Here is a 16,570-nt window from a genome sequence, read left to right as displayed (position 1 = left end):
ATAGGCAATATTTGAGGCCTTTTAAGGATATTTAAACCCCTAGTTCTACATGTTTTGCAGATGGCCTGTCGAATATCGATTGGGAACATGCCACGTAGGTTAGCCTATATTAATTTCATTCAATTTTAGTTATATACAATCGACACTCTCTCTCTCTCTCTCTCTCTCTTCGCTAAAACACTCCCTCTCTCTCTCTCTCTGTCTGTCTCTTACACACACACGCACACAACGGTGGCCGACGAAGACAACGCAATGTCCCGCTCCAGAGCTCGCGGGGAATCCGGCGGGGTAGTCGGAATCGGAACCGGAGGAGGAGAATTTCCAGATCCGTTGCCGGCTTTGGACCACCACCTCCCCTCCACCGTTCTCGCCACCGTCCTCGCCAAGCTCGACCTCCGTTCCCTCCTCGCTGCCGCCGCCACGTCTCGCTCCCTCCGATCCTGCGCCACCCAGACCCTCTCGTTCCTCCCCGTCTTCCACCTCCTTGTATGCCCTAAATTTTCCCTTCCGGTTCGTTTTGGGCGTTCCTTTGATCGATCTAGGGTTTCAGGAGATCGCACTGCCCCTGGAGTTGCTGCGCCCGTTGTTGCCGCCGAATCCGTACATGAGAAGCCTGCGGTTGGATTGCGGCCGCCTCGACGATGCGGCGATCCGGTACCTGGCGAGGCCGTCGCTGCACGAGCTTTGCCTCCTTAACTGCGAGAACTTGAGCGGGAGGCTTCTTGCTGACTTGGGAGGCAACTGTCGAGATCTGAGGTAAAGATCGGAATTCGATCTTTCTCGAGAAAAATGTGAAACTTTTGCATGGAAAGATGATATATTGGTTCTTTGCTGCTTGTCTTCCTTTCGCGGGAAGTAAAAGTCAAGGATATCTTAGCTTATTGCTTAGGTAGAAGAGTGGATCTGATTTCTGCTTCCCTTAATTGTTACAAAGCAGCACATGAACATGGTTATTATTTATTTTAATTTCAAGTTTTTGCTAATTCTTTTTCCTCCTTGAAGTATAACAAAGGAACATCACTAGAAATTTACATTTGCATCACTTTTTGTTTCTTTAGTTTATGCATAACGATGACTTTCTTGCTTGTCTATAATTTATATTCTCCTTTTTTTTTTTTTAATTTGATCAAATAACAGGACTCTTTCGGTGAATTCTCTTGCTGAGCGTAGAGGTCTCTCAATCTGCTATTCTGATCTAGAGGAATTGCTTAATGGCTGTTCACAATTAGAGGTATACCACAATATGTATGACTAATCATTTCAATTTAATCATGTAGAATGACACCTGCAGATCCTCAAAATGTTTATAGAGTAGCATTATTTTTCTGATTTGAGTTGACAAATCATATCTGCAGCTGCCAAGAGAACACCTAATATAATGCCTACAGGTTGGATGAATATACGACATGATTGTTTAAAGTATTATTTGTTTCAAAATATCTACGTGAGAAATCTGGACAGAATAAATAACTTTTGAGGTTTGTAGCAAGTGACAGTTGCTTTTCTATTTCCTCCCAGTGGGCAATGCCTCAGCTTCAAAAAATATAGGAAGTATGTTCTCCTATTTTTCTTTTTAAAAGAACTCCTCATTATTTAAAGATAAATGCGCTACTAATAAGGGACTTGACCTGAGCGAGTCAAACTGTATGAGCGGAGGTAGGCCTCAATCAAAGTGAGTAAGGTGTTTGAGCTGCAACGAGTTGTTTTGTTTAAGCGAAGGGAGTAGGTTTGTTTGAGTGAAGGGAGTCGTCAACTAAAGCGAGTCAATAAGGAAATTCCCATCGAGGGGGAAGCAAAAAAAACTTCCTTATTGAAGTGAATAGAAGTCAAGCACATTGAAAAGAAATAATTCTATGTTCTCATTTGGTGAAATGGTAGCCAATAATTTTTAATTTAATGGCTTGTTATCGGTGAAAGCTTGATTGATGCTTACACGAGCATCAAACTTGCTTCATGCACATAGTTTGCTGATGTCATCTTCTATCTTATATTGCCTTCGCATATGCATGGACATGCATGCATTGAAGAACATTATGGCGAAAAGCATTTGCAGTATTTGGGCAGCCACCCCACCACATAGCGTGAGGCAGTCCATAGGCCACAAAACCACCTTTCAAGACACACTGAACAGTAAATGATTTTAGATTTGCTTGGCACAACTATAAATGTGATTTAACACAAATTTTGGGCTTCCTTTGAAGAGATTAAAGGGAAAGAAGATAATTAATCATGTCTTTTCTTCAAACCAACTAATGGTGTTATCCATCTCGTGAGATTAATGTATGGCACCTCCTGGTTGAAGTTTGATGATCTAATTAAAGAGGGATGGAGAATTATTCAATTTCTGCATTGAGCTACTAATTATACCATATAATAATTAATGATAACCAGATTTGGAGAATTAAATTTTATAAATCTTTTTAACATATTTTATGAGGTGTTCCCAGAGGAAAATTTGATATGCAGTGTGATACCCAAATCTTTGAAGTAACCCACACAATTTCAAAATCACAATTTGTTAGTATTTGTTTCCTAATCAGTTTAGTCCGGGGTGGGACATATAATCTCTCAGGGTTGCTTTTGGGATAGCCTAGTATTGTTAATTAGCTTTCTATGTCTTGCTTTGAAAGTTCAATATTTGGAAGCTGTTTGAGGAAGAAAATCATTTTGGTTATCTGAGTATTTAATTTCTGTCCTAGGAAGAGTTAAATAAGTAATATGGAAAAATAACTTGGCGCAAGATCCATTTTGTTTGTCAAGGACTATAATGCCTGCTTGTTAGTGGGCAGAAGAGAGGTTTTTCAAATGCCAATTTGAGATTAAATTAAGCCCACTCTTTTTCCTTATGGCATTCTAGAGATATTTTAATATATCTAGGTGGTTTCAGTTTTTTGTTGCTCTCTCTGAACAAATGAGGTGTGATTATTTACTATTAATTACTGATTTTGCTATCCATCTGCACTACTGCAAGTTTAGTACATTATAACTGAACTGTCAATACTTTTGTGTAATGGTACTATCACTCTGAATTTCTGATGTACCTTAAACTTCTGCTAGTGTCTGAGCTTGGCGCTTGATGTCTCAGCTTTTGATAATCCTAAATTCGGACATATCTGGGCTGCTGCTTCACGAAAACTTTCTTCTCTTGAGATTGGTTATATTCCTTATTCCATGTTGATCGAACTCCTGAGTACTGCAACCGAGTCACAACAGCCCTCTTACTCTGTGATACCACCAGTCTTTCCTAGCCTTCAGAAGTTATGCCTCTCGGTAGACTACATTACAGATCACTTGGTTGGCTCTATATCAAAGGCCCTCCCAGTTTTGACACATTTGGATCTTCAAGATGCACCTATTATGGAACCTATATCATCATCAGATCTAACCAATGCTGGTCTTCAGCAAATCAACCCGCATGGGAAGTTGAAGCACATTTCCCTTGTACGAAGCCAAGAGTTCTTATTCACGTACTTCCGACGAGTGAATGATCAAGGAGTCCTGTTTATGGCAGATACCTGCTCAAAACTCGAGAGTATTCGCCTTGGTGGCTTCTGTCGTGTTACAGATACTGGTTTCAGGGCAATTATACACTCATGCTCAAGCCTTCGCAAGCTTAGGGTGTCCCATGGAAGCCAGTTGACTGATCTGGTGTTTCATGACATCTATGCCACTTCCCTTTCTATGACACATGTCAGTTTGAGGTGGTGTCATCTCCTAACCAACTATGGAATTCAGGGGTTGTCATTTAATAAGGATCTCAACGTACTTGACCTAAGAGATTGTCGTAAGCTAGGTGATGAGGCTGTAAGAGCTTTATGCTGCCTTCAGAAGTTACAGATATTATTATTGGATGGAACTGACATTAGTGATATAGGATTATCCTACCTTGGTCGTGGGAGATGTCCACTCGTCTCCTTGTCTCTGAGAGGGTGCAGAAGACTGACAGATAATTGCATCTCGTCATTGTTTAGTGGTTCTATTAAGTTTAGCTTGCAAGTCTTAGATCTCTCGAGACTCCCCAATCTATCTGACATTGGTATCTTATCATTAGCAAGAAACAGGGTTCCAGTCGTCGAGCTTCGAATTCGAGAATGTCCTCACATAGGGGATACATCAGTCATGGCTTTAGCATCGATGCAAGTTGATGGTGGTTCTCATGGAAGTAGTCTCCAGTTGTTGGATCTTTACGACTGCGGTGGTATTACACCACTTGCAATCCGATGGTTTAAGAAGCCTTACTTCCCGAGGTTGAGATGGCTTGGAGTGACAGGGAGCTTGAACAGGGATATGGTGGATGCATTGGCAAGAAGCAGACCGTTCTTGCATGTGGCATGCCGTGGTGAAGAACTGGGAACAGTATTCTGGGATACGTCTTGTGGCTGGTACAAACATGAAGAGGATGAGTTAGATGAGCTTGAGCAATGGCTTTTGGAAGGTGAGGTTGGGAGCGATGATGAAGACATGGAGGATTGATGCATATGGATGTTGGTGATTTCTAAGATTTCATCCCCTGCAGATATTTATGTTTGCTGTGGAAGTGAATTTGTTTTTGTTTTTGTTTTTGTTTTTCAGATTTAGCCTAATTTATGGCCGTTGAATGACAATCTCTGTCGCAGCTGTTGGTTGTTTTTTAATTATATTTTACCATATCTTTATAGATCTCGTCCCTTTCATATAGCTCATCTCCTTATGGAAAGTGATCAGGTGTTCTCCCAATTTTTACTCAAAATTATGTACACCTGATCAGCTACGATGGTCTACAGGCTTTTGCTTTCTTGATTGCGCTGCTGCTAAATAAACCTACTGATTAGTGTTTCCTCTGTCTGTACATCCTCTACGAAATCCTTGGTTGCCAGGTAATGACATTTGAGCTTGTGGCTGCAAGGGTGAAAACGAATTGCTTACATCAATGAGGTAAGTTGGTGGCTAATTCATTTCCTGATTCACGTTTCTTTAGCCAATATGCATTTGACATTGGATACTTACTGTGGTTCTTTTATTTATATTTGATATATTAATTTCTTACACAACTGGTTGCAAGGAATCAAACACAGGGCAGTCTTCGTAGCACTCATACTTTACCTTGGCAGTGATAAAATTTTGGTTTGACCTCACAATGTGTGGGTTCTAATGTCGCACATCCGCTTTCAGAAAGCATTAAAGTGATGAACATTTTGATGACATCTGAGCGTACGGAGTGTTATGTTTGCTCTTAGAAATTCTCATCATGAAGATATGTCTTAATCGCCGTGCCCCGAGGCAATTGCAATTACTCCACTTGTCACGCCTGCTTTTCCTCTTATTATCCTCGGTGTTGTATGTCAATGTAAGTAACTTTATTCACTGGAAAAAGAGCAACTTGAATTGTTGAACCCTTGTGTCTTTCTGCTCTAACAGTTATTGCTTAAACATGCTACAGTAGATCATATACTTATTTATGGTTCTTACATTGTGATTTCTTTTCTTTTCTCTCTTAGGTTCTTCTAAAGTCTCTTTCTATTTTTTGTTTCAAAAAAAAAAAAACTTAGGGCACTTGTAGCTGCAGAGGTATTGTCATGTCAAATGAAACATGTGCAGTTGTAATCTATGTTTCAGAAAGTTTGTGGCCATACTTGGACAATGAAAGTGGGTGAAGTGTGAACGAGAGACATCCTGGTACTGAGTATTGGTGGAACTGGTGGAGTTGATATGGATGATTTGAAGCAATAAAATGCATGAGATAGAAGGATTCAGACCTGCAAGAGAAAAGCTGGTAGGAAACTTGTGAAAACTGAATAAGTGATGATGATAGGGTGGGGTTCAGAGGCGCATCATCAATGATGGTGCACCAGAAGACAATGTGAAGGAACTGACCTGCTGCTATGTTCCCTTCTATGGGTTTATCTCTTTCCTCTTTCTTATTTCTCATTAAGGCCACAAACGAATTTAAAGATAGTCCTTTTTGAACATCAAATTGAAAAAGTGAAAGTATAGAGAATGTTGCTGTGGAATTCAATCGATGCATTTAAGAACTTATAAGATTATTTACTACCTGCCCTTGTCATCATATTGCATCTTTTCAAATTAAATGACAAAGATTTGCAGAATGGGCAGAAGTAATGAGTGCATAGTACTGTTTGCTTCAGTCTCCAAGGTAACACTCTTACTTTGTTATTTTGTTGTGCATATGTAAGGGAAATATGTTGTATATGTATTTATTAAGTAGCATATATACTTACCTTACTAATGCAAAAGAATACAAAGACTGATAATTAGCATTCCTAGTTACAGACCATAGAGCTATAGCTTAGCTTAAAAAGAGTTGGAAAGTGGAGCATCTTTCTTGATAAGTTTTTAAGATTAATAGTTTTTATTATGGTTAAATATATTTTATCAATTTATACTTATGTCTAAAATTATTTTTTCTCCATGTACGTTGCTAACAACAGTTATTTTTATCAAATTTAATTGAGCGCATTCAAATATTGTCCAAAACCTACGGGAGAGTTGAGTTTCCTCATTTACTTGTGTTTTTTTTGGTCAAAAATGTTCTATTCCTAAGTTATTTTTCTCTTAAAAGAATAAGAATAGACATTCTCTTCTCTTAATTTTTTTAGATTCCTCTAATTTTCTCATTTATATGGCCTTTTTTCAAACATCTTTTTTTTTTGGTTGCTATGGGTAGTTCTTCAAGGTCAATACTATTGTGAACAAAGAGTTCCGAAGATAGCTTGGACATATGATAACATGAAGAGAAAGTTTATAAGTTGCGACAACTATACCGGATGTATAATTAAACCCAATTTTTTATAAAATTATTAGTTACATCACATCTAATAGTGTTATTAAGAGAACAATAATATAAATTATGACTATTTTAGTCATTTGACGGCATGATCTCAAAAGCCTAACAAATACGAACAATATTTTGGTCATTTGGTGATGCTTAGTTAATTTTCATAGAAAAACTAATGATCACACTTTAGTTATGTATGTTGATTAGTTTGAGATTTTTTAAAGTACAGATAAGTAAAGTAATTTTGAGCCACATAAATTTAGAAAGATAAAATATATTTACTTATTTTTTTATTAAAATGCTACAACTGCATTAAAAGTGGATCCTGATGAAAAGGTTCCAGTAGTTCATTCTTTTCTTTGTAACCAATTATTCTTTTAAATAGTTCTCCTTTTCAGTCAATGCTGCTGGACTATGAAGACCAAAATTCTATAATCAAACATTCTAATAAGCTGAAGACATGGACTTAAAATAAAGTGGATGAAAGTTCTAAAAGCTTACTTTAATGAAAAAATAAAGAAAACATGGAATAGTATTCTCCTGTCAAGCAAATACTTTTGTGTTTTTGGGTGCATGGCAAGTCCAATCTGTTCTACTGGCTACTAATTAGCAGGTAGAGTTAGGTTAAGAGTTGAATAAGTTATAACTTCCATCAAACACAGAATATATAACAGCACCTACTCCTTTTTGTCACTCAGAGTGCCTCACTAAATCCAATGACCACTCTGCAGACACTAGTATGACTTGTGAGGTTGTGCCAGCCCACAGAAATTAATGAAGAAACAACATGGATTTTTTGTGTTTCCTTTCCTGTTATTTGCTTCTCTGAAGATATTGGATTTATAGGCAAGAAAACTCTCTCTCTCTCTCTCTCTCTCTCCTCTCTCTCTCTCTCTCTCCTCTCTTCTCTTTCTCTCTCTTCAATGCCCTATGCAATCCTAACTCCCACCATATTACACACAATACAAGAAGAAACAATCCCTTCTCCACCCCCACCATTCATTACTACTCCTCTCCTTTCTGCCTTGCTTTCTAAATACCCATACAACATCACACCCTCTCTCTCTCTCTCTCTCTCTCTCTCTCTCTCTCTCTCTCTCTCTCTCTCTCTCTCATCCTTCCTCCTTTCTCTATAAATACCATTTGCCTCTTGTTCATCTACTCAGGAGTCAAGTAGGAGACAATGTGTGAGCTTATGTGTCATCTGGGTTTACCAAAGAGTCTCTCACAGAGGTTTTTGGCATTCTGTCCACCTCCAATCAACTCTCTCACCCATCTCATCTCAGCCAAAGTTGAGTGCATGCAAAAATGGAGGTGGGCATCCTGCCAACAGAGCTCTGTTGGCTTCTCTTTGTAAAACCCTTATGACAAATCTATTCTCTCCGAGGAAGAAAAAATGAAAGAAAAGGAACAAGAAATGCAAACAACAACCAACATGAATGGTACCTTCAAGGTGAGATTCAAGGCTATCAATATATTATGATTCAGCTTACTATATCTCTAGCTGTTACAACTTTATGCATGGTTTGACATTCTCCCACAAGAACAAGCTTTCTTTTCAAAAAAAAAAAAGAAAAAAGAAAAAAGAAATGAAAAGTAAAAGGAGTGTGCTGCTTCCTTGTCTATCATCATGATGCATTGGAATTTTGCCTTTACATCATACATCAAGTTTTTCTGAATTGGGTTTTGAGTCTTCTTTGCTTTCCCTCCTTTATGATGTGACAGTGAGAAAAGTATGGAATTTTTAGTTACTTTCTACTTGCACATCAAGTGCTAGATGAGAGGGGGGGAAGTCAATGAAATGCTTTTCTGTTTATCTTTTACTATTCCTTTTGAGGAAAGAATTGCTTGTCTTGCTACCAAGGGTGGACTATCTGCCATGCCTCCTTTCAAACCCTAGCTTTCCTTTCTCATTTTATTCTACTTTCCATTTTTTCTCTCTTAGTTCTATCTTCCTATGGACTAGTTGGATCTCCTCTATTCTTTTTTTATTAATCATAAACTATAGGTTAATATATAGTTTTAAACATCAATCCTAATATTGACAGTGAACAAATCACAAGCTCAGATCATATGTATATAAAAGTCCGATAAAAAGATTCATCAAATATCAAATCGTTATATACCTCTAGGGTAGAACGAATTCATAATCTCAGTCATGATTTATATCTTCTCTTTTCATTGTCATCCTATCATTCCTCCTTCTGGTTTCAAATCTTAAACTTTTTTTCTTCGTTGGATTAAAAAAAGAAAAGAAATCTTAAACCTATTGATCCAACTCGACTAAATATGCCCCAGTGGTGTCTTTTCTAAAGCTAGGGTTTCCCATGCCCTCTGAACAGTGAGCCGGACAGGAACACTGTCAGTGATGGGATTTCCTTAATTTTCGTTTTTTTAGTAGCTTCCTTGTTCGAATGAAAACATTAATAAATGCATGAATCCACCTCCATATTAACGCCACGAATCTCATGATTTGGGTCATGACTCGCCTGCGTTAGCACAGCTGTATGTTTGTATGTGCATGTTAATTTGTTTGTTATTTTATGAAGAGGAATCCAAACCTACCTATATTTCTTATTATATGATTATAGTTACCAAACTTTGATGGTTTGAGAAAATAGTTTTGATAGCATATCTTATATATGGTGTGTTTTATTTTTATTTTTATTTTTTGTATTTTCTTTTCCGTTCTCACACACTACATTATAGAGAAGAGTTAATTATCTTTAGATTTGTAAGGTGTTTCTCTTGTTTAATAAAAAGTCTTTTTACATAATTTCCGTTGAAAATTTTCATAATACAAAATATATTTTTATCTTAGATTAAATAAGATATATTTCATTATACTATGATATATGATATAATATTAGTAACTTTTAACTATTATTTAGATTTAATCAACTGATTGATATTTTTTGAACTAATCTATTTTGAAGAATGCAGTGCCCATAATGATATTTTGAAAAATTTTAATAGTAATTTTGTAAAAAAAATCCTTAATAAACACAATTAGTGTACGAAATGAAAAGAAAATTGCCACAGAAAGAGAGAGAAGGTGATATCATTATTGTCTCAGTAAAGAGTCGCTTCTCTTGGCATTTGTACCCAATGATGACAGGTTGAACCATTAATTTGTTCTATAATATATCTATACATGAGAGTCAAACCCAATGTTGCTTGCTATGTTCAGAGATTGTCTCCTTTTATTCTTTTATCTTTTCCCAAAAAAAAAAAAGAAAAAAAAACCTGCTGTTTAGTTTGTTGGTTTCCTTTCTGCCTCTTATTTGTTGGTTGTGAATAGTTCAGCTTATTTAAAATGCTTGTCTAGCATTTTGCTCATATCACAGAATGAGCCACACTGGAAGTGTTTTATATGTGTTTACTTTTGCTATGTTTTCTGGCGTTCAATCCATCCAAATTGTCATGAGTATTTATGGACAAGAGGGTGGAGATTCAATGGTTCCAAAATATCATCATTATTTGACCAGCTAGCTCTGATGGTATATTCTAACATTTATTACATATTATATGACTCCTTTGCTACATTATTATACGATGGTATTCTAATTCTTTCCTACACGTTATGATTCTTCTATACTGCAACGTTACACTAATTACATGCTTGCACTAACTGTTTCATATCTTATGTTTGGATTTAATTATAGGGATGGTGGAAGAAAAAAAAATAAAAAAATAAAAATATTTTAACCTATTGTGATTATATCTAAATTTACTTCATCTCCAATAATTTTGTTTATCTCACTTTACTCATTTATAGCTATATCTAAATTAAAATCGTTATTTATATTTGACCAAATTAGGTTTCGTTAGAGACAAAATAATTTTGTAATACATCTAAATTAATAGCAATTTTATTTACAAAGATATGATAAAAATGTTATCTAAAATTTAATTTGTATTATTTTAGATGTATTGAAAAGCTTAGTAAATTCTTCACAACTTTATCTTTAATAAAAAAATTTAAATTTAATTAAAAAAGTAATTGTTGTATTTTTAATCGAGATAGAATGAATTTAGGTCTAACAGCATGGGGGGATAAAAATATAATTTCATTTCTTTCTCTTTTGTCTCCCCTGCGTTACGAGCCGGGCCGACTCTTGGGTCAATCTAAGACATCAAGTGTATGGGAAGAAATAAAGTTTATTCCTGAAACATTTCTTCTAACAATATGAGAAGATGGAGGTAACTTGGAAACCCTAGAAAAAAAAAAAAGTATTCTAAGTTACCTGCATACAGAATCATTCACGTCACTCGATTATTGCTTGCAAGATTGATCATCATATTCTACTATTCATTACGAGATACGAAATAACTATTTATACATCATCATAGATAGCATCTCCCCCACAACAATTCTCCACACTTCATTTTATGTAGCCACAGGAAGTTGGACTTCTGATATAAGACATTTTTCCTAAGTTATTCTTGAACAGAATAAACCTATTTAAAAAGGTTGGCATTTTTCTAAATTAACTTGATATATCTCTGCTTGGAGATATCAAAGTAGTAGCTGAAGTGTTTAATAACATTCCAGATTAAATGCCCTATTTCTTTTGTATTCTCCTCTCATGGGGACCATTGGTCTATTTTGACAATTAGAGAAACAAAAACATCAAAATATGGGCGATAATTGACGGATAACTAAGATAAGTAAGATCATAACATTATAAAGAAGAAGACGAAGAAGAAGAAAGAAGTTGATGTTTTTATACTAATTTTTGCTATTTAAGAAATGTCTATTTGGTATACAGTCACGAGCTACAGTTCTATAGATACAATCCTTTATCCATCCATGTGAGAGTAGGGCCAGTGGAGTATGCAATTCTCTTTTCCTTTCTTTCTTTCGTTTTTTTAATAGCAAGTTAGTGTCGTGACAAATAAGCACCATCTTCTTGATGGCTCCTTCTCATATTATATTCCTTGGCCATAAACTCTATGAGCTATCTCCCTTCACCAAATTCCCTCTGTCCCAAGGGCATTCTAACCATGATCCTAAGCTTTGCCTTTTTCCCAAGAAAGAGACATGACGAGAGAGGAATGCCCTTTCCTTTTCAGCCATTAAAACATTAAAGAATTAAAAACCACTATATTTTGTCTTCTTTCTTATGATACTGTGAGCCATGCCCAGATCGATAATAGGGCTAGACAAAAGGAGCATACTGAGTTGGATCTGTTCCAATGCAACAGGAGAAATTGAAGAAGAAATCTTTTGTTTTCTTTTCTTCTTTAGAAAGAGAGAGAGAGAGAGAGTGAGAACTCATGAGGATATTATTCAAGAGATGAGAAGAAACACATATTGATATACATGATCAGGCAATGGAACTTTTTTTTTTTCCTTCCAAAAGTTTAATGTCTATATCAGTCGTGCTACCAATCGGGAAAAAAAAACCCCCAGGCGGCATTATAACTGATTCACGTACGTACAAGTACAAGTGCATATCTTTTGCTTAATTAATTTTACTCCTGATCAGCAGTACAAAGTGCAACTTCTCAATTTTAAGAAGAATAAAGAAAGTAGTGAAGCAGTAGCTAGCTAGCTAGCTAGATGATGTTGTTGTTGTTGTTGTTGCATCTCTTGGGCCTGCGAAGCATGGCCATGAGATCCTCCATGAGAGCAGCATCGCATGGCAGCATGATAGGACCATCACCTGCAACCCCGAACTCCTCCTCGGACATCTTGAGCAGCTCCCTCAGGAGGCTGCTGTTCAGATAAGCTATCGGTATCGCGAACCGCCGACCGTCTCTCGTGTACGCCGCAAAGTGGCCCTTCGGGGAAGCCGGCGGCGCCAACTGCTGCTTCCTTCTTCTTCCTCCTCCTCCTCCTGATGCCTTCTCGAGCAGTCTCCTTGGGCTGATGAACATGGCCTTCTTGTTCATCGACTGCAAGAACTAATTAAATAATTATTTAATTAGAGAGAAGGATCAGTAGGAGATAGTGTGTGTTTCTTTTCTGGACAGTGGCAGGGTATAAATAGATGAGGTGAGGGGAAGGGAGAAGTGATGTATTGTGATTGTGTTAGAGCAAAGAAATAGCTAAGAGAGGAGTGAGGTTGATTAATTAGAGCATTTATTAATAAATTGGTTGGTTGCCACTTGCTCATTTATCTTATCCTGGCTTGATTTTTTTGTCTGGATTCTTCGGACTCATCTCCGTTATCCGAGTCCAAATGAAGCAAAATATATTTCCCTGCACAACTTGGCTGAAATAAATTTCCTTCATGGATTCACTTAGAGAGCACTACATATGCTTGATTTGGATCCGATGTAGCATTAATTCTATTTACACTCTCTCAAATCCCCCCATTTACTATTGAAAGAGTTACGAAACCAAAATCAAAACGTGGGTTAGTCTATCTTTTACAGACATGATCTTAAATAGTTAAGTTAGCTAGATTATGAGTCATAGTGTTATTACATCTACTCGTATAGTAAACCCTAATCAAGGAAAGAATGGGGGTGAGACAGGCACGTTACTCTCATGCAGGAGTAGATGGAAGTGAACAAAATTAGTGACAGTGGGCAGGTACAGAAAGCCGTGCATTTCATACGCAGACAAAGTGGAGGAGTAACTTTAGAACAAGAACAGGTAGTTGCAGATCTCATTTATGGAGTCCAATGGCAGATTGCAAGTACTACTACTACTACTACTACTACTCCTGGTTCTCGGCAACCTGACCATCTTTCTCAAAGATTTCCAGCAGCTCATGTGCTTCTTCTACTCTCCACTCATTTCCATATCAATTAAGTTTGTCCCCAGATGCCTCCCATATATATATATAACCAGTCTCCTCCTTTAGCAAACAAAAAAATAATCAATTAAGAATTGAAAAACCCCCCACCAAATTGATGAGGGTTTAATTGCAGTGCATTCAATCTGTCATGTATGTGCATCCCGGGAACTTGGTAAATTGTTTTCTTTTAAACAGTCTATCGGAGGAGTCGGAATATGAGACCGAATCTCTCCGACGAAGCTGGAATAGTAACACTAAAATAACTATACTTTTACTTGACGGAATCCAATTAAATTATTTGCTATGGAATGAATGAGAGGGTCGGCTTGATCCACCGGGGCTCCGACGACGCCCACAACACGACGAATAGATTCCATGGCAAGAAGATAGAGGAGGAAGGAAGGAAGAGGAAGACTGGGAATCACAGAGGGAAGATGGGTAAAGGAAAAAAAAAAAAAAAACGAAAAGATCTAGGCTTTTAAAGGTAGAGAGGACATGGGGTGTCGGAGTCCGATTCTTGCTCGGTGATCCGGCGAACTAATACTTTGACATTGGATTACTGCCTTGATTATTATACCTACTAAATAAGATTAATTTTTGTTAACTCATTAACGGCTACACGTAAATAAATGATAAGTAATAGAATCTACACCACAATCTTATTTAGAAGGTATAAACTACATCTTCTTTTCTATTGCTGCTACTACCAAAGATGTTTTCTTGAACAAAACCCTCGACAGCACTATAAACAGTGAAAAACTAGTATGTGATGTTATTTTATCGGCGGCTTACCATGCATGCACTGCCAAGTACCCCCGATGCAGTAACTTCCTGCAGCGGCCACCGCAGGGGATCCGCTCCTAGCTTTGTGTTGGTTTTTACCATTTATTATAGGTGGGGTAGCATTGGGGAAGGTATTGCGTCTCAGAATCAGTGGAGGATCTTTATTTGCTCGGAGATTAGCCAACAAGCGCGTGCAAGCGTAAGCTGAGGTCCAAAAGGCCCACCTTGCACCCAAGATTTTTCTCCAACGTGTGATTGGATAAACTCGCCCTGGCCCACTTTTTTGGACCATAGAAAATAAAGTATCAACGCGGTCTTGGGCTCATGCTTGAGTTCCTGTAATTAATTAACTCCAAGCCCAAGCCCAAGCCCAAGCCCAAGCCCATTTGAATTTAGGACTCTCCTGCAATATGACTGAGATCTAGGTATTATTTGGATCCAATTTTTGAATAAGGGATAACTAATTCTCGAATAAGACTCCCTTATACTAGAACATAATGCTTTATACCAAGATGACACGTTTATTTACCGTTCGGTGTGGTAAAAAAAATATCATTCATAAATAAATGGAGGGATAATTTATAAATAACACTATGTTATGTAAGAACCCCAAGTCCCTAATACATAATAATAACAAGCTTTTCAACTTTGCCTAACCTTTGGAAAGAAATAGAGAAATTGACATAATTAGAGACTCCTGTTATAAGATAAGCTGCACCTGCCCTTTGCCTATCTTATTATGATCATCAATGAACAAATTCTATTGATAAAAAAAAAGAACTCAAATGGAAAAACAAATAGAAGTTAGCAATCTCTTACGAGTGATGAGAGTGAAAGTTTGAGAATTTCATGTAAAGGTGATAACAACACCACAAGATTCATTGGCAAGAGCAAAAGATCAACAAATCCTTAATAAATCTAGTCAAAAGTTTAATGCTTTTGATGTCAGGAAGCCATGCTTTTCTGATGGCTAACGTAAAATAGTTAAGTTGATTAATTTGCTCCATTTGGTTGGTGGGATTCCTCTCAAAACCTGGAGCATGAAAGAGGGATTGGAATATCTAACATATATTGTGTATAAAAATGAACGCTATCAACCTGGCATCAAATCATTGAGCCAGATTTAGATGTGAAGCTAGATATGAACCTGACAAGGCTGAGACATGCATTTTATTATGATTTCATTGTGCTTACTTATGATATTAAATCCATCAGTCCTTCCACCTTCTCCCCCCCCCCCCACACACACATTTGTCATCTTTAAGTTTCCAATTCCTTCCTCTGCTAAAGACCAAAACCTACCCCCCTCTAACCTACCTTATTTATTCTTTACTTATTTCCCCAAGTCTACAGTGGTATGGCAACAGGACCACTTCATTCCTTCCTTCTCTTCAATTCACACTGCTTAATGGATCCTCTCGCCATAACTGACCGCATGACTTTGCTGCAGTTAGGGTTCTTGGCGGTGCAATGAAAGAAAGGCGTAAAGGATGTTTAGCCGATAGTCTATATGCTTTTGAATTATTATGTTAGTAATAAATAAGAAAGAGACGGAGAATATGACATTTGTTTCTCGCCTTATTGTTCTATATTTGCGAAGAGAATTTTGTTAATTTATCTCTCTTCATCATTTCTTTGTTTGATATATTTTGAAAGGGCTAATTCGAATAACAGATGATCAGGCTAGCATAATTTGAACTCGCAACTTTTAACTCACCAACTATTCTAACAAATTCCACTCTAGCAATTGTGATTAGCTATACTGCAATACCTTAATGACAGAGAATAGGAGCATTACAGCGAGCCTTCGGATGCAACGTAAAGCGGCTGCACAGAATTCCTGCAACCGATGTTGCAGACGATTTGGTTGACACTATACGAGCAATATTATACTGCGAAGAAGTGGGGGAAGAAGCCAAAAGGGCCGCCGTCTCGTCTCCTCGTTCTCTTTTTCCCTCTTTTAGCCTGCCGGGATTCGCTGCACGCGCGCGTGGCGTAGTAGAAATAGTCGGTGGGATTAATTGCAACCTTTCCTATTTGTATCTTTCCCTCATGTCTTTCTCAGCTCACCACTTCTATTCTATTCTCTTCTTCTTTCTTCTTCTTTTTTCTTTTTTTTTAATTGGATTTTTTTTTTCTTCTTAATCTAAATGCAATTCTAACTATGATGAAAAGATAATACTGTAATATGAACAAACACATAATATAGGGTGTGAAATGACAAATCCTTGTTATTATTATTATAGGAGGACTCAATGTG

General features: G+C 37.1%; 1 protein-coding gene across 4 annotated transcripts; it reads left to right on the top strand.

Annotated features, from left to right (window-relative positions):
* The first annotated feature begins 128 nt into the window (after window positions 1-128).
* LOC140764328 (F-box/LRR-repeat protein 10) lies at window positions 129-6,014 on the top strand. 4 transcript variants are annotated; one of them, XR_012105020.1, is made up of 6 exons: window positions 129-486; window positions 551-756; window positions 1,138-1,231; window positions 3,058-4,914; window positions 5,042-5,326; window positions 5,529-6,014. XR_012105020.1 is itself a non-coding variant. In XM_073102845.1 (4 exons), the coding sequence occupies exons 1-4, from the start codon at window positions 253-255 to the stop codon at window positions 4,471-4,473; spliced, it is 1,950 nt and encodes a 649-aa protein (XP_072958946.1). In that variant the 5' UTR covers window positions 129-252; the 3' UTR covers window positions 4,474-5,372. The 4 variants fall into 4 exon arrangements, 1 of the variants encoding a protein (XP_072958946.1); XR_012105019.1 differs by having other exon boundaries at window positions 3,058-5,326; window positions 5,596-6,014; XR_012105018.1 differs by having other exon boundaries at window positions 3,058-5,326.
* Window positions 6,015-16,570: the final 10,556 nt, after the last annotated feature.

The sequence above is a fragment of the Typha angustifolia genome, chromosome 8 (genome assembly GCF_048772165.1).
Source record: "Typha angustifolia cultivar Huaian chromosome 8, ASM4877216v1, whole genome shotgun sequence".
NCBI classification, from domain to species: Eukaryota; Viridiplantae; Streptophyta; class Magnoliopsida; order Poales; family Typhaceae; genus Typha; species Typha angustifolia.
Note: the sequence above shows the minus strand (reverse complement) of the source record. Positions and strands in the feature narration are given on the sequence as shown.

What these genes read in the sequence shown, in the direction of transcription:
- LOC140764328 (XM_073102845.1), top strand. Translation starts at nt 253, where the DNA reads ATGTCCCGCTCCAGAGCTCGCGGGGAATCCGGCGGGGTAGTCGGAATC. An exon ending in TCCCCGTCTTCCACCTCCTT is followed by an intron (nt 487 to 550) that starts GTATGCCCTAAA and finishes CTAGGGTTTCAG; the next exon opens with GAGATCGCACTGCCCCTGGA. An exon ending in GGCAACTGTCGAGATCTGAG is followed by an intron (nt 757 to 1,137) that starts GTAAAGATCGGA and finishes ATCAAATAACAG; the next exon opens with GACTCTTTCGGTGAATTCTC.